Here is a 23,137-nt window from a genome sequence, read left to right as displayed (position 1 = left end):
CGAGCTCTGCCTGCTCAGAGCGTCCGCCGTCTCGTTGTTGTCTCCGGCCAGATGAACAGCCGAGATCGAAACTTCCTGCTGGATGGCCCAGAATTTTGCGCTGCATCGCCTCCCTGCACAGCGGAAGTGACCCTGCCCCCCCCCTTTTTGTTGAGGTAGTGCATGGCCACCGTGTTGTCCGTTAGAATCAGGACACTCTTTCCGCGCCCAGTCGGCAGAAAAGCCTTCAGGGCTAGCCTGACGGCCCTCAGCTCCAACAGATTGATATGGAGTCTGGACTCCGACGGAGACCAACGACCGCTGACTGTCAACTCGTTGGCATGAGCTCCCCATCCCGTGAGGGATGCGTCCGTCACCATCGTCACCTCCGGCCAGGGCAGCCAAAATGGGGCCCCCTTCATCAGATTGCCCTCGACGGCCCACCACAGAAGGTCCCGGGCCACCGAGGGCGGCACCTGAACAGGGTCCAACAGCCTGCCGGAGGACTGAGACCACTGGAGCTTGAGTGCCCACTGCAAAGATCTCATCCGCAGACGTGCCTCTGGCACCAGAAGAATGCAGGATGCCATGAGGCCGAGCAGTCTCAAGAACTCAAGACGCTGGGAGATCCTGGGCAAAATGAAACTTGTGTACCATCTGCTGAATGTGAAGAGCCCTCACCCGAGGAGGAAAAAACTGCCCCAGGGACGTGTCGAGCACTGCTCCGATGTACTGGAGCCGCTGCGTTGGTGTCAAATGGGACTTCTTTAAATTGAGGGAGAAGCCCAGCCTGTGAAGGGAGTGGCAGGTGACGGACAGATGATCCAGGACTTGCTCGGGAGAGCTCCCCTGATCAACCAAATCGTCCAGGTAGGGGTAGACGTGAATCCCCCCTTTCCTGAGATGCGCTGCCACCACCACCACCATGAGCTTGGTGAAAACCCTCGGGGCGAAGTTCAATCCGAACGGCAGGACCCGAAACTGAAAGTGCGAGTCGCCAACCGCAAACCTCAGGTACTTCTTGTGCTTGGGATGGATCGGCACATGGAAGTAAGCATCCTTGAGGCCGAGAGACACCAACCAGTCCTGAAGTTGAAGGGCCTGGAGGGCTAGAGAAAGAGTCACCATCTTGAACTTGTCCTTCCTAAGGAGTTTGTTCAAACCGCGCAAGTCCATGATGGGTCTCAATCCCCCGTCTTTCTTCGAAATCAAAAAATAAGGGGAATACCATCCCTTGTTCCTCTCCGCTACAGGCACCAGTTCTATGGCGCCTTTCTCCAGCAGGGCTTGAATTTCCCGCGCAAGGAGCGGAACCGGACACTTCAAAGAGAGGTTCCCTGGTGGATTGTCGTGAGGCCTCTGCCGAAACGGAAGACAGTAGCCGTGGGTTATGATCTCCAGAACCCACACATCCGAAGTAATGGCTTGCCACTCTATAAGATGCTGCGCCAGCCTTCCCCCAACCGGCGCACCATGGGACCTGGCCTCATGACTGAGTGGTAGCGGCTGCGGCGTTGCCTGAGGGCAAAGAGACAGCTGCCCGAGCGGCCTTGGCACCTCGAGTACCTTTGATTCCACCTCTGGCACTCTTACGATGGCCTCTTTGACTACTAGCTCCCCTCGCTTTACTGAAGGACGAGTAATAGCGAAAGGAACCTCCCCTCCATTGCTGTCCCCTAGGACGAAAAGGCGGAGGTTGGCGAACTGCAGCACCCAACGACTTTGCTGTAGCTTTGGAGGTCTGCAACCTCTCAAGGCTCTCATCAGCCTTGCTGCCAAAAAGGTGTTCACCGTCAAAGGGCATGTTGAGGAGCCGGGACTGCACATCAGGAGCGAACCCAGACTTCCGCAACCACGCAAACCTGCGCATTACGGTGCACGCTGCCATGGACCGGCTGACACAATCTGCCAAGTCCAAACCCGACTGAACGGCCTCACACATGGCATCCTTGCCATCCTGAACCATAGCAAGGAAACCATCCCGTTCGTTCCCTTCGGGAATATGTTCAGTCGCTAATGTAACACAGTTCCACAGAGTGTGTGTGAAACGAGACAAGGCACATATGGAGTTGGCCGCCTGAAGCGCCATACCCCCCTGAAGAAAACACTTTCTTCGACCAGCCGTCAAAACGTTTGTCGTCCCTATCCGGAGGGATGGTAGGATACGACGCCTGCTTTGCCGGAGCCGCAGCCGCCTGCACCACCCAACTCTCCAGAGTGTGGTGCCTAGACAAGTAGCAGGGGTCGCTACTGGCTGGACGGTATTTTCACGACAAAGACTTGCCCACTGCCGGGAGACTCTCCGGAGCAGTCCAAGCCGCCACCCTTCTCTGCAGAGCCATATGAAAAGGCAAAACCGGGTAAGTGGGGGGACCGAGATCAAGGATGTCCGTGATATCATCCTGAACGAACTCCCCTGGAGGAGCTGACCAACCCAAGTACTCGGTGACCCGAGACATAAGGCACCAATATGAAGAATCGGCATGAGTGCCAGGCTCCGGCCTACAAAACTCCACCTCCGGAGAGGTGTCCAGTACACTGGCATCATGCAGCGACTGCCGCAGGTCATCAAACTGGCTATGGCCTGAGATAAGTTCATCTGGAACCGTAACAAGGCCGCCATCAGAGCCTTCATCACCCTCTGAAATGTACTCCAGGCGGGCAGAGGAAGACCTCTGGGGACCAAAGGAGTGCCTGACCTTAGCCAGAGCCTTTCTAGGGGCAAACCCCGCGCCACGGGGTCCCTCCGACACCACCGCCTCGAAAGGCATCGAGGGCGCCGAACGAATCGGCGCCGGCGTCGACAGAAAAGGCGTCGACATCGAGCGAATCAGCGTCGACGCCAGCTGCAGAGCCGCCAGCATCGAGCGTGTCTCTCAACGACCTAGGCCCCGACGGCGTCGACGACCCCCTCGGAGGCAGAGTCTCGAGAGAAATCATAGATGACCTCGGCGCCACAGGCGTCGACGTCTTCTTCGAAGACGGCACAGGATCACACGGTCTTGAGCGCGTCGAGGACCGGGACCTGGAACGGGCATGGCGAGAACGGCTACCCTTGTCCGAGTGGGACCTCTCCCGCGAGCCGTGCCGACCACTCGAGTCCAAAGGCGTACGAGGGGTGTCTCTCGACCGGTGCCGACCGACCCCACTCGGCGGCGCGGACGGACCGGTGCCCTGTGATTCAAGAATCGCTAGCATCTGCTTCCCGAAGGAAGCCCATTCCTCCGGTGTCGCTTGCATGGAGGGATAAGCGAACAGCCGACGGGCGGAGTCCTCGGAAGAGGACAGGGAAGGCGACCTATGCTGGGGCTTCCGGGAATGCCTCGAAGAGGCGGAGGAGTGGCGAGACAGACTCCTGAAAGGAGACCCACTGGATTTCCGATGATGATGCGGAGAGTCGCCCCTCGAGTCATCCGTCGAAAGCCCCGCATACCTCGACTTCCGGGGCTTAGACACCCGGGCTACCGACAGCTTCTTCTTGCGTTCCCGCAAGCCCTTTGCCGTGAGCGACTGGCAGTCGACACAGTCGTCCGTATCGTGGGCCTCCCCCAGGCACCAGAGGCAGGCGTCGTGCGAGTCTGTGACCGATCGTGGGCCTCCCCCAGGCACCAGAGGCAGGCGTCGTGCGAGTCTGTGACCGACATCTTGGACCCACAGTCCCCGCATTTCTTGAAGCCCGGACGCGGGGTTGAAGACGAAGAAGACATCGTCACGAACAGGTCTACACAACAAACCGAACAGGTTCAACGAACCGAGAATTGAAGACAGCAAACTCCAACAAGTCGAGGCGTACCGAGATTCACGAAGCGAACACGTTCGCGGAAAAAACGGAACTGAGGCTATGGGCGTCGTGCGTCCTACTTATCACATCGGGTGACGTCGGCCGTCGGAGGAGGTCCTCGGGGACGGCGCATTGACGTCATCGACGCAGGAGCCAAAGATTTTCCGAAGCAGCACAGCTGTGGACATTACCCGTCATTGATATGGAATACGTCGGAGGACCCAATCCCCCCGTAATTTGTTTTCTGTAAATATTGGTCTACTGAAAATAAAATGGATCGCTTTTGCAGATGACATCATTCTATTCGATCCTACTCTTGCAGGTTTGCAACTTAAATAAGGTCTATTCGAACAGTTCGCGATTGCCCATAATTTAACACCCAACCCGGCTAAAACTGCAGTTATGAAATTTGGGCATCAAAACAAAGCTGGCAATTTTCAATGGAAGATCATGGATACTACTATTCCCTCCATCACAGAGACGATCTATCTAGGATATCATCTTTCCGAAAAGAATCCCATCAGAATATGGTCTAATATACTAAAAAATAAGATCAGACCGCTAACATCTCAGCTAAAACTTATCCACGCAAAATACTGTAAGTTCTCACTAACTCCAGTAATCGAGTTCTTAACGCTAAAAATAGAAACTGTGATTCTATATGCTTTAGATATCTGCTTATGTGAAATGGGTCCGATCCTAGACCAACTGCAAGGTACTTCTCTGAAAACTGCTATGTGTCTTCCAATGTCTCTGCTTAATGCGGTCCTTAGACATGAGCTAGGTCTGATAGCACTATCCACTCGTTGGAAATGGCGCCTCCTCACGAATTATGCAAAAATTATTGATCCTCTGCCAAATTCACTATTCATTGATATGAGAAAAACATGGAAACTAAGCCTACGATTCCCCTAGCTGTATAACAGACCAAAATACACACTATAACTGTGGACGATGTTCATATCAGACCTGCTCATGCTAAAAAAAAAGTTATTCGAACTTGATTGGCGCTCTACGATCGAACAAATTGGTAAATATAAACTGTATAAGGAATACTACCTATTTACAAATTAGATTACCAAGATATGAGCATATAATTCTATTTCCCTGTAATCACACGCGACAAGCTTACCTCCTATTTAAATTTAATCTGTTTTATACCAAAGATAGGATTTCAAATTGGGACAAGAACAACTTGCTAGTGGATAGAAACAAATGTAGTTTTCCCTCTTGCACTGGACCCATGGAATCTCTCAAGCATCTAATTCTATACTGCCCTCATTTTAACCAAATACGTACGGTTCTACTCATGGAATTTGTGAATGTCCAATATATCGACTGTCTAACATTCCTATGGGTTAGAATGATGCAAGGCACGCACAAACCTTTGATCTACGCCTTAGTGAGGCTTTGTAAATTCATAGAAAAGGAATTAACTACTTATGCTATTACCAATGTTACCAACACTGACTAAAGAAATTTGGATATTTGCTTTCTTTCTGTGAATTACCTAATCTGTGAATTAATAATTGCTACTTAATCACGAGTTAGCTGAGTATGTTCTATGAGGCACTCTATGAATTTTCGCCCAACAGATCTTCATTTATGTAAGAACTTATGTATAATTTTGTTTTATTGGATACAATGTACGAGTACAGGAATTACCAACTGCTATGACCTACATCTACTGGACTTTTGAACCTAGTTGTATAAAAAAAAAAGGTTTTTTATTACCAAGTTTTATTGAACGTTGTATACTGAATGTTGTTCTTGTCCCCTTTTTCTGATAAGTGTATAATATAATGGTTTTATGACATTGTGCTTTTCGTAAAGGTTCTGTTATTGATATAATAGAATCAAGAACAAATAAATTTAAAAAAAATATATAATCAGCAGCATTCCTCCATTGCCACACCTTTTTCACAAAGGAAAAAACTTTCCTAAAGAAAACATCTTACACATAATGTATATACTGTACATAATGTATATACTGTATAATATGTAAGTAACTAAACTAATTGTAACCTGTAAACTGTAACCATGCTCTAAGTAATCTTGATATGCTGAACGCCCAGCTAACTAAGGGTTTTGGGCGCCCTAAAAATAATAAACAAACAAACACAATTGGATGGAATCTTACCATGACCTCTTCGCGTAACTGTCCCAAAGGCACAGAAAGCTGACTGAGGGCTTTGTCCATGCCAACCTAAAGACAAAAACACAAAATAGAAATCATAGAAAACAAAAGCCCAAGTGCAAAATAATTTGTTATAATGATCAGAAACAGTCATTTTAAATCCAATACATGAATAATTTACAAACATATGTTTAGGAAACGTGTTTTTGAGTGCTGTATATTAATTGCACTTTTTGTAAATAGGAGCACCTATCGCTATTATAGTAATTTCCAATGCATGCTGCAGCTCTGAGAAAAGATGTTTCTACTGAAATCATTTTTCTTTTTCTTGATCCCCAGAAATAGTATGTGTTCTATGGTCTAGAACTTGGGGAAATTAGTAGATACTGATTGAGAAACATCACTAACCACAATAAAGTGCGAGCATCCTCAATGATGAAAATGAGTAAAATTGGAGGTCGGGAGCTTCAGCAGGGAGAAAATGGCCAGGAAAAGAAGTTCACCTTAAAGGGTGCTCAACCATGCAGCGCATCATCGCAGTGTTAATTGCTTTTTAAAACCTGGCTTTCATGGCTTCTTCCACAATGGCCTTCGAAAGTAAATAAAATATTTGAGTGTTTTGAACCTCAGGGCATAACAGCCACAGGATGTCAGATGCAAATGACAATGCTGGAAAGATGTAGTGAAAAAAGAGTTATCATTTGTTATGGACAGCCACACTTACGGTAGTTTCAGGACAACCCTCTGTTGAGGACTGTACAACCACCCAAAGCACCCTGGCAAAAACACTCAGACAGAAAAAAAGGCCACAACTCTCACTGGTAAGTAGAGTGGCAGAGTTATCAGGCTTAACTCTCAGCAAGGGCTAGCAGGCTGACACAAAGGTACAATTAGCCCACACACTTATCCCTAGAAAAATACACCACACTAAAAACTGGAAAATATATACATTTATTATGTTACACACGTATCTCAATCAGATGAAATACGTACTTGAGCACATAATTGAACTAAAATACACAGTATATAACAAGCACAGTAAACGTTTGAGGACTCTCCTCATCTCTCAACTTTGATGTGGATCCACTATCGCAGATACGCATATAATATACGGTATCCAGTCACTGCATCGAATAAAAAGCATTGAATGCCAAAACATCGAAAAAAATGCATTGAAAAATAAAGCAACAAATGCATTTTTTTCAAAGCTAAGGTTTTATTTTAATTATAATGGGTTTTAAGGGGAAAAGAACAGCGGTTGGGGGACCCCACCATTTAAAAAAAATGCATTTTATGCTTTTTTTATTGCTTTTTTTTTAGATGCTAAGGCATTCAATGCAATCACTATAAACCCAATATACAGTGAGCCCGGGGGAAGGGAAAAGGGAACCACACATTCTAACATACAATTTTTAAAAACTGCCGCCTCCACAACATCAGTACAACCTTTTTTCCAAAATGTAAGTGTTTCATGGCTAAACCTTGTAAGCCTTTTGCACTACACATCATATACATTTGTTTTGCACATAACATAAAAGAAACAACAAATGATTATTACAAATGTTCCAACAGCAGAACCATTCTAAAATTACTTACACTTGTACAAAACCCATATCATATCAAAACAAATACTATAAATACCACATTTTAACATATTCAATCTTCTAACTGTACTGTCTTCCTGGTCTTTAATGAGCACTAGTGAGTATAACCCTTCAGACGTCTAACTTATATCTTCTTCAATTAACAGCTTCAATACTTAATGTAATGCATCACATGTATATCATGCCTTGTAGCTAAGCTTTTAAGTAATCATGTTTTCGTGTTCTCTGTAGCGCCCAGTTACCTTTGGGTTTGGCGCGCCATACAAAATCAATAAACAAACAAACAATACTCTTTTCCAAATATGATACCCCGCTGCTGTTAGGACGAATGACTCGGCAGAGTATATTGCTGCACACAACTGATCCGAGCCAAGAACCAAGGGGGAACTCCGAAATTTGCTGTAACCTAACAAGTATAATTCGGTCAACCTCTGGCAACTAGTTAGAACATGCCTGGTCGTCTCAATAAAATCTCCACCAATGCGGCACTGAGAGTGCTCAAACTGGTAAGATGTTGAAACGCAGATAGAGAATAAAACGACTTATATGTGAGCTGCATATCTTTACAAGGTAGCTGGCAAGCTGATTGACTATCAAGCCTTGCATAGTATACTGGAAATATCTCTTTTCCCCTGCTTATCTAGTTAGTGTTTGTGAGCCATCCCAGACCCACGATTTCTCCTTCAATTTAGTAAAGAAAGAGTCAGCTTCATCCTCACATGGTATGGACAGGCCTATGTCATCCAGGTGTTCCCCTTCTGTATGCAGATCTCTATATGCACAGTTTCCAGGTTTGACACTTTCTTGCACAACTGCTAGACCCAACAACGATTGGATGTTGCCAGCCGCCCACATTATTTTCGCTAGAAATGTACCTCTTGCTATTTTCCAGGGTACCTTAAGGGAGTTTTGGCCAAGTTCCAGTCTAAGTGCTTCTACTGGGATTGCATTAGGTAGGACAAGTAAGGACAGCAACACTTTACCCTCTATCCAGACATCTTATGTGGCATTCAGCCAATATTTCTAGTCCGTCCATAACTCCTTGTATCACTACCTTTTTGTATACTTCCAATAGTCCAGCTATCAAATCTCCTCCTTTTATGTGGAAGAGTCTTGATTCCCTGCCATTTCTTAATGGTCTTTCGGGTGTGGTTTGCCTGTAAAATACAAGGTTGGACCTGCTCTTAGTGGGTACCCCCAAATAGACGTACATGTCTACTATTTCAAGGGCTTCTTTTCCCATTTACCATACAAAGTTCTTTTTACTGCGCGCCTTATTCTCTATTGCCATAATTCTGTTTTTTTTGTGATATACTCTTAACTTGTTAACTTTTACATACAGATTGAGTATTCTTTTGAGCGCTGCAGGCCTATGGGTGTCTGGTCAATAAGCACTGTATCATCGGCATACAAGAGCCATGAAATGGGCTTGTTGCCGAGCCTGGGTGGAAAATGTTGACAGGACTGCAACATCTCATTCAAATCTGCAACGTAAAAGTTGAATAATAGGGGAGACAACACGCACCCTGTGTTGGTTAAAAAGGGCTTAGATGGTTCTCCTTCCTGTGCTAAGCGTACAGTTACACTGGTTTCCCTGTAGAGTGAATTAATAAAGTATAGTAAAGGTGGATCAACCCCCCTATTGCTCTAGTTTATACTACAGTACTGGATGTGATACACAATCAAAAGCAGCATTCACAGCATTGTAATCAACAAAGCAAAGGTAGAGATGGTGGTCAGTGTGTCTAAGGGCATATGACATGAGGAGTTGTAAAGTCCAAATACTATGGGTTGTAATACAACCCTTTCTAAAGCCAGTTTGTTGGTGGTTGATCAAATTTGACGATTCAGCCCACTTATTTAAATGTGTTAGTAGTAACATGGTGAAAATCGTTCCACTCGAGTATAGCATGGCTAGTAGTCAGAAGTTATACGGGTCAGTGTACAGTCCCTTTTTATGTACTGGACTAATATCGACTTGTGCCAATTCCTAGGGATCTCGCCTGTGTCGATAATATGTGTATTCAGCTTGTGCAGTAACAGTGACCACAAGTTAGAATTACTTTTAATAACTGTATTTGCCTATGCCATCTGGGGCTGGCTGTCTAGATGCTTTGAACTTACTAATAATCATAGGAATTTCTTCAGGGTCACAAGTAAGAGGTGTGTGAGCCGTCACAGGGTCATCTATCTCTTTAGCCCAAGACATATTTTCTACATGTATTCTATGTCAAGACCGGAGGCTCACATTATGCTTCTCTTTCTTTATTTCAACAAGTAAAGAAAGCTCAGCAGCAAGATATTTTGTGCACCTGACCACAATAAATAGTATGCATAAAGTAAGGTGCACTAACAATATATAACAAAACACAATAAACACGTAATATGTCCATAAGTCTCTGAGGAAAACAAGAAACTCCATTTCCCAGAAGACTAGCCTAAAGTTCATCCAGAGGTCACCAACATGTGACCTTAGTCCTCCAATAGGTATCAGGATCCCCTCATAAACAGTCCTGAACATGATGTAACTTCCTCTTTCTTTGCTACTCACAGAAAGAGATAATAAACAGTGCTGAACATGAAATGTACTAAGTGTTTGCTTTATTTGATATATAATGTTATATCTTTCCTTGAAATAATACCTTTCAGTGTTTACTGCCGTAATGAGAATGTATACGAGCGTGTCTGTTACTGCTTTGCTCCTCTCAGCTCCTCTCAGCTACAGCTCCGTAGCTTATCCCTTTCTTTGTTTCTCTCCAACGCGAGCAGCTTCCTGCTGGCGTCGGAGACGTTGTAATACGCAAACTCTGCGTTTGTGCCTTTTTACTGTAATCAGGCAGCTGATTTAAGGTCTGCTGAGGCGGACCCCTGCGCGTGCTCGCTTCCCCGGCCCAACAGAAACTTCACACAGGGCTCGGGGAAGCCACCGCAGTTTTTCTCTTCTCGAAGCGCCGCCCGCAAACGACCAGGGGGAGCTCCTGTTCCTCCTGGTTCTTTCCTCAGAGTTCTGGCGCTCGCATGCACATTTCCGCTAGGAATTAACGGTCTTGCGAACGCGAGTGCCAGAGCCTCTTCATGCATCAATTTTAATATTCTAATGTCCAATTTTAATATTTAAAATATATATATACACATATACATATATATCAGTAAGAACTCAGAATCCTTACAGCTCTGGAAGAACCACTATAGCTGGACTGTCTCTTACTGCTGGGCTAGAGAGAAGGCGTTCAGGAAGCCCAGAAAAAAAGAAAAGAAAAGTGATAAAGGTGCATTTAATTGACATGGCAGCACAGTACTCCCCCCCTATTCAGATCAGGCTTGATCAGAATGCAAGGAAGATACTTATTATATAGACGAAGTGGCAATGGCAGATAGCCTTCAGAAGGTGCTGGGATCTTCTGTTGAGACCAGCATTAAAAAGGCTGTAACAAATATGCTCCTACGTGTACAGCAACGTATGGACACTATGGAGGAGCGCATGCAAGAAGCCTCCCCACCAGGGAGAAAAAGGACCCAAAAAAGGAAGCACCTTACAGGGGGATGTAGTCCGGCGCGTAAGAGCAAAAAGCTCTCTGACCCCCCCCTGTCCCTCCAAGCCAGCCAGAACCTGCCACTGCTGCTGTATCGGAGGCCTTCTCCGGGCTAAAAAGAGCCTTTATGAATAGGAAGGTAACCCCTCCCCATGATGGACCCTCTTACCCCGAGGAGGACAACAGGGGTACTAGACCCTCAAGCCCAGAGGGAGATAGACATGGCATGGAAGACTACCAGAACAGAGGCGTGTATGACACCGATCACTCTCACACCTCCTCTGAGGAGGACATTGAAATCATGGGTTTGAAGCCCTCAAGCTCAGGGATTGCAGCAGCCCCCATCCCCAAGAAGACAGCCAGGGAACAGTCCCCTTCAAAAGGAATGTTCGCTCCCGAAGATCTAGTACATCCCAGATCCACCGACTGGGAGCCATCGTCTAGGACAACTTAATACATTTTTACAAGACTGCGCAAGCCCCTCGATAAAGACGTCAGAGCCAGACTCCGGGCCGAATGCCCCGTCCAGAAATACCAGACAAGGTGGCTCTAACACTGGAGCTAAACTCTAAAATGATTACATTTTTGGGCAAAAATGTGAAGGATCCTAGAAAACGCATCAACCGCGCCTGGAAGTCCTGTCAGGACAAGGTCCTGGACGTCATTGGTCCACTGGCAAAGATCTTAGACCTGGCAGGGAGCAGTCATCGACACAGCCAACCCAAAATCTCGGGTTGGGCCCAGCGGGCCATCTGCTTACTAGGAAATGCCAGTTGTGCTATATCAACAGCCTCGTAAAGGCATCCTGTATAAAATCGACACCAACTTGAATGAATTAGCGGACAAAGAGTCAGGTGCTGCTGCCCAGGGCTTACTTTTTGGGGATCCTTTCATGAAGGAAATGTCCAAATTTGTCGGTACCTTCAACGCACTGGACAAAGCTCAGGCCTCCATCAAGGGAGTCTTCACCTCAAAAAAGTTCTCCAGGGCCGGACGAGGTTGAGGTGGCTCCTCCGGCCGTTATTTTTTTGATAGAAGACCTCAACACTCCAGGCACCAGCACAATGCCTGGCAGGAATGCACTGATGCCTTCTTTCGTTCAAGAGAACGTGGAAGAGGGCGTCCCTGTAGAAGAGCTGCTAAATATCCAGGCCAGCAACAACCCCCAAGGTCAGTGTACTCATAACAGCACCAGCGCCACAAGCGCCTATGGGGGGGAAGGCTAGCTATCTTTGCGAGAGCTTGGGATACCTTATCAGGAGATGCCTGGGTCAGGGACGCAGTGTGCGGTCTGCGCCTAGAGTTTTTCACGCAACCCGTTCAAGCATCTCACCCGGCCCCTATAGTGATGTCCGAGATAGATCAGATAGCGTTAGACAACGAGATACACAGCTTATACCAAAAGCAAGCGATTCGCCCCTGCGCAAGTCAAGGAGGTTTCTTCTGCCCCATATTTCTGGTAGGCAGAAAGCAGAAAGTGTGGCCAGTAATAAATCTAAGAGCTCTCAACAAGTTTACCGTCTACCGCCATTTCAAGATGAAAGGAATCCACATGCTCAGGGACATCTTGAGACCAAACGATTGGCTTATGTGCAGAGACCTGAAGGATGCTTACCTCGCAGTGCCCATTCATTAGGCACATGTAAGTTATCTGAGATTCTCATGGGGACGACGAGACTGGGAGTTCACGAGTCTACCTTTCGGGCTCTCCTCAGCTTCTTGGGCTTTTACCAAGCTTCTAAGGCCCGTAGTATCTCATCTAAGGGAAAAGGGCATTCGGCTTATAATTTATCTGGATGACATCATCTTCATGGCTCAATCTCAGGAACTGGTACAACAGCAGACCGGGCTAGCCATAGATTTACTGCACAGCCTCGGCTTTCTCATAAACTGGGAAAAGTCAATTCTTTGTCCATCCAGGAACCAGGAATTTCTGGGGTTCGTGGTGGATACTCAGAATTCCCAACTCTGCCTCCCAGCGGCCAAAATACACTCCACCAGACGGGAGATTCGCAGACTCCTACAGTTGAGCCTCATTTCTCTTCGGGTGCTAGCAAGAGTAATAGGTTTGCTATCCTCCTCCATCCAGCCGATATTTCCCGGTCCCCTTCACTACCGAGAATTACAGAGGCTGAAAGGTCAACACTTAAGGCGCAGCCTTTCTTACTCTCAAAGCCTGATACTTTCACCTCAGGCGAGAATAGAGTTCAATTGGTGGCTCACGCACATGGAAGCCTGGAAAGGCAGAGCCATCTTCGGATCCACCCCAGATATCGTCATCGGGTCAGATGGCAGTCGCTCCGGTTGGGGAGCGAGATGCGGCTCTGTCACCACGAGTGGAACTTGGTCTCCTCAGGAGCTGGAGATGCATATCAATTGCCTGGAGCTCCTCACAGGCTCCTTTGCGGGCACTCTTTCGCCAGAGGCAGAGCGAGTTGTATCTTGCTGAAAATGTACAACATTTCAGCAGTAAGGTACATCAATCATCTTGGTGGCAACAGATCGAGGCCTCTCGCAGAACTAGCCAAGGACTTTTGGCATTTCTGTTGAGCATCGGATTTCAGTCACAGCGGAGTATCTCCCTGGCCTCACAAACGTGGTAGCTGACTGGTACTCCCGGCATTCCACAGATTACAACGACTGGAGGCTCAACAGAGAAGTCTTTCTCCACCTCCAAAGAGTCTGGGTTCCTATGTCCAGAGACCTCTTTGCATCCAGACTCAACACCCAACTACCAGTGCTTTACAGCTGGAGGCCGGACCCGGCAGCAGCTGCGACAGACGCATTTCTGCAGCAATGGACCCTGGGAATTCATCATGCCTTTCCTCCATTCACCATGATAGCGAGGACCATGGCGAAGGCCTGTCAGGAGCATACAGATTTGGTCCACATAGCCCCAATCTGGATCTCTCGGACCTGGTATCCAGTTCTTCTGGAACTTTCTTTGGATTTTCCAATCCTTCTACCCCAGTTTCCAGATCTCCTTCTGGATCCGTCAGGGCAATGTCACCCCCTTCACCTCAGCGGATCACTGATTTTAGCGTGCTGGAGGATATCAGGTGAAGAGAGTTCCCGGCATGTCACGCATGGCGGTCAGCCTCATCGAGGAAAGCTGGGCCCCTGATACCCTTAATAGGTATTCCAACTCTTGGAGTACCGGGTGCCGAAGGAAAGGATTACATCCGGTTTCAGCACCTATACAGGATATCCTACATTTCCTGGCTTCTTTAGTGGAGACGCCTCGCCTACAGGACGGTGAAAGCCTATCGTTCAGCCATTTCTGCCGGATATGACCTCGTTGATGGGATCCCAGCAGGAGAACATCTTGTTTGCAGATTACTCAAGGGTATCAGACTTACAGTCCCACCTCCGTCCCGCTATGATAAGCTTTGGGACGTCAACAAGGTGCTGAATCTTTTTAAGTCATGGCCGCATTATGAGGAGTTATCCCGTACTGCCCTGTCTGGCAAACCTACTATGCTGCTCTGCCTGGTCTCTTGCAGGAGGGTCTCTGACATCAGAGCTCGCGACTTAGCGGGCAGAATCTTTTCTCCAGATAGTATCGTGTTCCACATACACAGAAGGATGAAGTGCAACTCTAGGGTGATTTCTTACCCCGCTTTTAGAGACCAGCCCAAGCTTTGCTTAGTTAAATGCTTGAAGGTCTACAAAGAAGTGACAGCCCCCCTTAGGACCTCTCCTAATGGGCAGTTATTGTTACGCTCACCTGGTATCCACGGGGACGCCACCCAGCCCTAGTTGGATGATTTGCACTCTCAAACCCTCTCCCGGTCCCTTGGTAAGGCCTCTGGTTAAAGATGGGTCTGCAATATAGGAGAGCTGGATTCAATACCAGATTTGTCTTTATGCTTTCCCACCTCCCTTGGCCTCAACTCCTTCCTCCCCCTTGGGCCCTCTCCTCACCTTAAGATTGTAAAAGGTGGATTCTCCGTCCTGCTCCTCGTGGCAGGGGCGCGAAGATGTGGGGGGCGAGCAGCGACCAAGTTACTTCACTGGTGCAAGCCCCCCTGTGGGAATCCAGGCCTGATGCGACTCCGTAGGTTTGCTGCTTTACAGTCTTTATATGCAGTTCTTATGTTCCTCTTTGAATAATAATATCTTGCTTCTTTCCTTTTAGGTATGGAAGGTATTTTGGTGTTGTCATGCAGTTTGAAGATGAGCATGGGCGGGTAGGCCAAAGCGCGGTGTGCGCGATGCTGTCCGGTGAGTAATGCGCGATGCGCGGCACTGTTTCGCCTTTTATATTGCTAACCTGTGTCTTTTCTCTCCTTGCAGGTTGCGATGTTCCTCGCCGAGCGCCGTAATGTTCCAGCGATGATACTGACCAGAAGTTGACTACCCAGGTAAGAATTGTGTGGCTTTCTGCATTCGGGAGGAAATGTGAGGAAACGCTTACTAATGCTGTCTTTCTTTCTCCTCTTTCCAGGCTATGGTATTCCAGGATGCACGCGGTGCCGCATGGTGGAGTTCGTACCTTCAGGTGAGTGGAACTGAAGTTGGCGATGGATTGCAGACAGGATACTGTTGCAGGTAAGTTTTGTAGTGTTCTTTCTCTCTCTGCAGGTCCTTGGTTTCAGGTAAACTGGCATCAAAGAACTGGACACGGTGAGCGTTACACTGCCCACAGCAGAATAACGCAAAGCATGTTCTGCTGTTTGGGTGCGGTTTAAATAGTCTCAGGTAAAGTAGTCCAGGTAAAGTAGTCCCAGGCCTGCCACACCCAAAAGACTAGTCCGCATAGCTCAGTTCCTTGTAACTGAGCTATGTGTGTGCCTCCATGTTGGCTGAAACCCCTAGAATAGAATTAAGACTTTCTATTAAGTTATTATGGAAAATCTCCACCCCTCCTCTGAGATGATGCATCCCTCTTTTTGGGACTAGTCTACCATGAACATTTGTTGTAAATGCCAGAACTTTCTGTTGTGTGCTTTTAGTAGCCCATAAATCAGTTTCCAGAGTGAACAATTAAGACTGTATTTATGAATTTGGAACCAGTTTTTATAACGGGTGCAGTGAGTAGAGATACATTTACTGCTTCCTTTGCTAGTCAAGGTGTAATCCCTCTCAAGTTTCCTATCGCTTTTAGCGATTTCTTTCTCTTATGTATTTCATGTGTGCTTCTTTTTGTTTGGACATATCACTACATGTCTACACTGGGTAGGCCAAATGTTTTTCAATATGACTCTTACATCCCCTTCAAAGCGTTGAAGTAGGTCCAATATAGAAGTTCCACTATTCGCTAACAAGTGATTCACAAGGGTGATGTTCACTTATGACCAAATAATACAATTTCCCTGTGCATTTATAGATATTTTTGCACAGGGTGTTCTTTTTACCCAGGGTTTTCTAGTTGGAATGACTATATACAACATTGCATGATCACACGATGTTGTAAAGTTGGAACAGTATTCAACGGGTTGTTTACATATAGTGTGGCTGACAAATACATAATCTAGGCAAGAGAAAACCTTCCTATTCGTCCAAGTGGCTGATTGCTGGATAGGTTTGTTATTTTCAAAATCAAGCAGCATCTCTACCTACATTTGCACTTTCCTTTGAAGTTTTTCTTGGTGCATTCCCCTACTTCCAGTTATACCAGATACAGTCTCACCATAAGCATTTTGCATATATTCATCCTCTACCAGATATTCACAATTGGCATTGAAATCTCCCACCACAATAGCTCCCCTATTGGTTGAATATATCCTCCATTCTAATAATATTCTTAGTATACAGATCACCATTCTTTCTGTGGAGGCCCCATCCGGAGGGGGGATGCCGGGGAGGATACTGGATACCGCGATTATGAGGACCTTAGTATTTGTTCTAAAGCGATTTTTAACCTCTGCGCACAAATAATTAGGGTGAGGTCTCCCTATGCTAAATTCTTTCATATTTAAATGCGCCTTTGCTCCGACACACAAACCCCCCTTTGGGTGACCAAGTTTGCCAGCTACCGCCAGCCGTTATATAACTGTATAACCATCTAGCGTGTAATTATTCAATAACTAGGTTTCCTGAAGACAGAACAGATCTACCATTAATAATAATTTAAGACCAATGGTGTTATGTTATGTTAGTAGCACTTTTAGAGCGCACCGCGCCCGAAGGCCTCATGGCGCTAGAGAACGAAAGAGGCAGTACTCAAGCATAAGTTAACCAAACAGATAGGTTTTCAGCGCTTTTCTAAAAACCAAATGATTAGAGAGAGTTTTCATGACCAGTGGAATACTGTTCCATAACTGTGCCAAAGTCACTGAAAAAGCCCTACCTCCGATGCGAGAACACCGGAAAGATGGATCTACAAGCAGACTAGCACCTGCTGATCTTAATGGTCGTATAGGGCAGTAGCGAGTGAATTTACCACAAAGATATTCTGCCCCTTGGTTATGCAGGGCGCGGTGCACCAAGCAAAGGGCCTTGTGACAGGCAGCCAATGGAGTGAACGCAAGACCAGGGAAATGGGAGCTCCATAAGGGGAGCCAGTTGCCACCAAGGCAGCCATGTTCTGCAAGTGTTGAAGCCGCTGGACTAAGCCCTTAGGTTGGGTCAGATACAAGGAGTTACAGTAGTCCAGCCGGCTTAGTGCTAAGGCTGCCACTACCGGCGGACAAAGGTGAGCAGGGATAAATCGCAAAACCTTTTTTTGAATTTTTAGGTGAAAGTGGCCAGACTGACAGACTGCCGCCACCTGTGAGTCCATCGACAGAGACGCAGACATCACAATGCCTACATTCTTCACCTTCTCAGTAGGGATCGGAAGGGAGCCAAGGGAGAGTGGCCAAAAAGAGGACACCCAGAGTGAAGGGTCAGAGGGAGAACCCACCACCAGCACCTCTGTCTCGTCTCCATTCAACTTCAGCCAATTGTCATTCATCCAAGCACCCACGGCAGTCAGGCACTGCGACAGGCACAACACCACCTCGGCCTGATCCTGATCTAACCGGATCAGAATCTGTGAGTCGTCAGCATACGAAAAGCACCCGATGCCAAAGGAGTGGATGAGACAAATAAGAGGCCAGATGTAGATCTTGAAGAGAATTGGAGACAAGGCAGATCCCTGGGGAACACCACAGCAGAGAGAGAAAAAGCCAGAGAGAAAAGGAGGGAGAGATAGAGTTTGGGTTCTGTTAGCCAGGAAGGAGGCAAACCAAGTCAGCACCTGGCCTGAAATACCAGTTTGGGCCAGGCGGGTGAGCAGGATAGGGTTGTCTACGGTGTTAAATGTCACTGAAAGATATAGTAAAATAATGGCCCCAACCCCACCAGCATCAACCAGCCTGATCATATCACCATGGACAGAGACCAGGACACTCTCAGGGCCCTGTCCTGGCCTGAACCGCAATTGAGAAACATCAAAAAGACCAGTGGATTCCATGAAAGCAGAAAGCAAAGGAGAGACCAAGGATTGAAGAAGTTCACGAAGAAAGGAAGCAGTGAAATAGGACGGTAATTAGAGGGTAACAAAGGGTCAAGTGAAGAGTTTACACAAGAAAGAACGGTGACCACGTGTATTCCAAGTTAAATGGCGAATACTAACACTCTGATCTTTGGGTCAGATCTGCTGTTCAACGTCTTGCGGTTGTGCCTTCTGCCGACATCATACTCTTCCTGTTGACTGTTGAAATCACAGATATAGACCGATGTTGATCTGAGTTTATTGTTATGTTATGTTATTTTACATTTATATAGCGCTCAATATATCATTGGCGTGACCTCAAAGAGCTGGTCGGATGAACGACCTCGGGGACCACAGTCCAGGTCAGCAGAGAGAGTAGAGAGGGTTAGAGTTGTAGGGTGCACGGGTGCACCAGTTATGTGTGCTGCTGTTGTAATAGCATTATTGTAGCTGCATCCTAGCCTTAGGTGTGGTGGTGGAGATGTCAGTTGAATTTGTGCAGTCTGGTGGGTGGACTTCCCGAATGTTTGTATGAATCCATATTCTCTTGCTTGTCATTCAGGCTATACAGTGGCATAAAGGATGGGAACCACCTTTTGGAACCTATAGAAAGTCAACACCTCAAAACCATTTCTGTGCAATAGGGTAGAGTATTGGCAAACCCTCTCCACTATCACAAGAAAGTTACTATAACCCAATTGGAACTGCTATTTAGGTCTGTAAGTTCAATGCTTTCTATATCTGTCGAACTTATTATTCAAGGTGCATGGATAAGATGTAATAATTCCAGTAATCTACATCAGTACATTGGGCAAAGGACACAACACATTCTTGTTATATTTTGTAGGTGCAATACCTGGTGGTAAGCACAAAACACATATAGACAAGGGGTGGGGAAAAAGGGAACTAGGTGGTTTACCACACAGGAAAAATAGTCATAAAGGCCCAAAACACAACACCAACAAGCCACATTAAGTCTGGCTCTTCAGGACATAGTATTTGTAAAATCCAAATACACAAATCCAAGTCAAAGACAGGGCTAGAGGGAAGAAAACAAACTGAAAGCAGAGCACAAAGCCTCCAAATAATCTAGATACATTTTCGACACAGTAAACATTGCAATTCACGTCATGGAAAATAGCTGTAATGTGACCAAAATTAGATGCAGCGTTCATCTATCACAGCTGAAGTGGAGAAAATGACTTTAAAACTAAAGATACAAATATCAGGTAAGTGCTAAAAAAACAGTTCTTGGCCTCAACCTCCCTGAACTCCAAGTGGAGTACAAGAAAAATGTGCAGAAGCATGAAATTAACCCCAAAGTTACTTTAAAAGCATTCCATGTGAGATGAAAGTTCCATAGTTAAACCAGACAACGTCAGACAGCCAACTGTGTTAATGGGAAAAATTAAGCCAAGTCTCAGTTTTACACCACAGGTGCAGGTTCGGTGGCAGACAACCGCAGAAAGGACCACAGGAAACCACAATCAAGAGGTTGGTTTGAGAACCAGGAGTCCCAGGAGAGGATACAGCAAAGCATGATGAACCACACTGTTTCACAATAGGAATTGTTTCAAAGGGCTGCTTCCAAAGAGCCTCGATGCCAGATCAGAGGGAACTCTGAGGGTGAGCATCACAAATAATCGACAACCACAGGACCCAAAAGGTACATACTCACAGCTTTGGTTCCCAGAAATTCAGTTCTAGGGTGGCTGAACAAACTGGTAAGTAGAGGGCTTCTTTAACAAATGCGGTTTACAGGATTGAGCACACAGGGACCTGAACCCTAGAGCAGCGACAACCACCATTATGGAAAAAAGAAAAAAAGGCCTTCCAACAATGCAGTCCCTCAATCCAGCAGATAAAATACAGACGAGGAAAACTCAAAGGCAGCGAGGGATCATGTGAAGACAGACTCTTGTGGTTTGGTGGAAAAAGAAGGGTGGCAGCTGTGACGAATCACAGGATTCTGTCACTTCTCCCCAGGGGGGAGCCTTTCCCTGTGAGGCTCGAGAGGTGAGCCGGCTATGCAATACCCTCCCTAGCGGTAGAGGCATGTAGGATCCTACAGAGAGAGACTCCCTCTCTGGTGACAAGGACACCCGTTCTTATGAAGAACGCTCTAAGAAAATTATCATCAATGCTCCTTCATTAACATCTTGGGAAAAAGAAAACCATTGGACGAATACAGAGTATGAGCCAGACAGAGAAGAAGGACTTTGACAGTACAATGGGGAAGTCCCATGGCAGCATCAGAAAACGATGAGAGAGATAGAGGGGTAGAGAGAGCAATAGCGAGACAGAGAGACAGAGAGAGAGATTGAGAGAGAGAGAGAGAGAGAGAGAGAGAGAGATATAGATAGAGAGAGAGAGAAATACCCAGGAGTTTCAAATCAGCTGGCCGGGAGAGGGTGAAAGGCACTTGGGCGCACTGCGTCCGATGCAGGTGAGAACCATGGGTACGACCCCCACTGCATCGCGTAAAGAAAGAAGAAACGCAAGAGACCGGGGAGAATACCAAGCATCTGGAGCCTGACCAGGAAATAGGTGGTGGTATGACAGTAGGCCAACAGCAGTGGACAGGGAGGTCCATTGAAGACAAGACCGCTTCCACTTAGAAGTAAGCCGATTCAGGAATGAACAAATGACCGTTCCCGATACCGCAGAAGAATTGAGAAGCAAACCTGACAAGTGAAGGTCCCAAACTGCTACGAGCCCCGCTGATGTTATCCATGAATAACCCAGGTAACTGGGAAAGTGGGAGACCTGGGAGGGGGACTGAAGATCATTACTGGAACGCTCAGACTCATCCCAGTCGAGACATAAGAAGACCTGAAAAGAGTGATAATCAATTACTGGTATGCTCATATTCGTCCCAATTGAGACAAAGGACCTCATTACGAATGTGGCGGTCCAGTAAAATGCCAGACAAAATGACGATAATACCAGATCCGTCATTTTTACTGGACCAGCACACTAGAGTTTGCCGGCAAGGGCAGTGAACTACCGGCAGGCCTGACCTGGCGGGAGTGTAGGCCCCTACCAGCAAAGAATTGCCCCAATCACCGCCATCAGTACTACCGGTGCCGGTGATTAGGGGAAAACCCATTCCATGAGGACTCCATGGAATGGGAATTTACCGCCATTGCCTGTGCTCGTAATATCCCAGCAACACTGGGATATCGGGTGCTGGTAACAGTAAGGTGAGTTTGTCGGTTACCAGTCGGTACTACCAGCGGGTTACCAGCAAATATCTACAGAGAATGATAATCATTACTGGGACACTTATACTCGTCCCAGTAGAGACAAAGCTTGCCTTTTCTGCCACCCGATATCCCAGTATTACCGGAATATTATGGGCGGTGGCAGAACGAGTTCCCATTCACGTGGAGTCCAATAGGACTCCACGGGAATGGAAACACTGAAGCACTGGCACCGTTAACTGTGCTTCAGTGATTTATCTGCTGGTAGGGGCCTGAACTACCAGCAGGTTAGGCTTGGCGGAGGTTCACAGCCCCTACCGACAAACATGGAGTCAGCCTGTCTGGAAAAGTTGTTGGTAACTTTGTTAACAGCACATTATTTCCAGACCGGCTCACTTGTAATGAGGGCCAAAGTATTAAGAATACCTAAAGAAAGTGATAAACATTACTGGAACCCACAAACTTGTCCTAAACAAGATAAAGAGTGGACATTAAATGAAAGGAAGAATAAAACAAGAGGAAAACAGGAAGGAGAGAAGAAATAACCGTGTGAAAGAACCAATTGAAATTTTGAAGACTCCAGTATCGGAACTGTATGATTTGATAAAAGTAGTTACCAAGCACTACCTAGTGTGAGAAAGACATGGTGCGCAGAGGTAGACACAGACACAAGGATACAAGGTTCAAAAACCTTCATTTATATAAATGGGGTTTGAAGAATGCCTAACTTTTGCCATTTCTAAATGGGAGTATTCTTCACCATTAAAGTAAAGAAGAAAGTGTTAGGCAGAAACCTGTGCAGTTCCCTCTGGGACCACTGCAAAAGATTTAGGACTACAGGTGTTTGGCAGTAAACCCACTTGGTAGCAGTCTGTACCACACAGATTCACTTGGTAGCTGTGGCTGAGCAGTCAGACTTCCCTCAAGAAGAGTTAGGCAGTATACAGAGTATTCACAATAGGTCAAGAGAACACAATAGAACAAGTAAACACTGACCAGGGCTTGGTGTAAAAGAGATATAATTATTTATTTAAAACCACATCTAGAAAAACACACCGGCACTAAAAGTGAGCAATTCAAAAACATGGTCACTAAAAGATATACACTGCCTTAAAAGAATATTAGACAAGTCTTAAGTAAAGCCCCACTTATTTTCAGACAGCGGTGAGCGCTTAACGTAGATGGCACTCTTATAGTTTGTTTTAAAAAGGGAGAGAAAAGCAGAGAACAAATTGAAACAGATCCCAACACTTTTACAAGAACATAACAAGAGAGGAAGGCAAAGTAACACTGTGAATTCAGAGTCAGCAGGCCGGATCCGCTTTAAGAGGATCGAAACGAAATGTGTCCAAGGTCACACGGTTGCAGTGGACAAGAGTCTTGTAACGGTTCAAAAAGGAGTTGGACCACAGAAAGGGGACCAGTTAGAGGGTCAAGGCGGCCAGCCCAGTCCAGAAGGTAAAGGAGTTATTATTACTTT

The 23,137-nt window shown here is 46.5% G+C and overlaps 1 protein-coding gene across 1 annotated transcript in view; it reads right to left on the bottom strand.

The window, feature by feature from the left end:
- Positions 1-23,137, bottom strand: part of COG2 (component of oligomeric golgi complex 2) — a 1,367,578-nt gene that overhangs the window by 1,105,176 nt on the left and 239,265 nt on the right. The window contains exon 3 of the mRNA XM_069607998.1: positions 5,901-5,966. Coding sequence (XP_069464099.1) covers positions 5,901-5,966 — 66 coding nt within the window. The remainder of the gene's footprint in view (positions 1-5,900; positions 5,967-23,137) is intronic.

Source organism: Ambystoma mexicanum, chromosome 4q (genome assembly GCF_040938575.1).
Source record: "Ambystoma mexicanum isolate Mex_15411 chromosome 4q, UKY_AmexF1_1, whole genome shotgun sequence".
NCBI classification, from domain to species: domain Eukaryota; kingdom Metazoa; phylum Chordata; class Amphibia; order Caudata; family Ambystomatidae; genus Ambystoma; species Ambystoma mexicanum.
The sequence above is the reverse complement of the archived record's forward strand: the minus strand, read 5'-3'. Positions and strand labels throughout refer to the sequence as shown.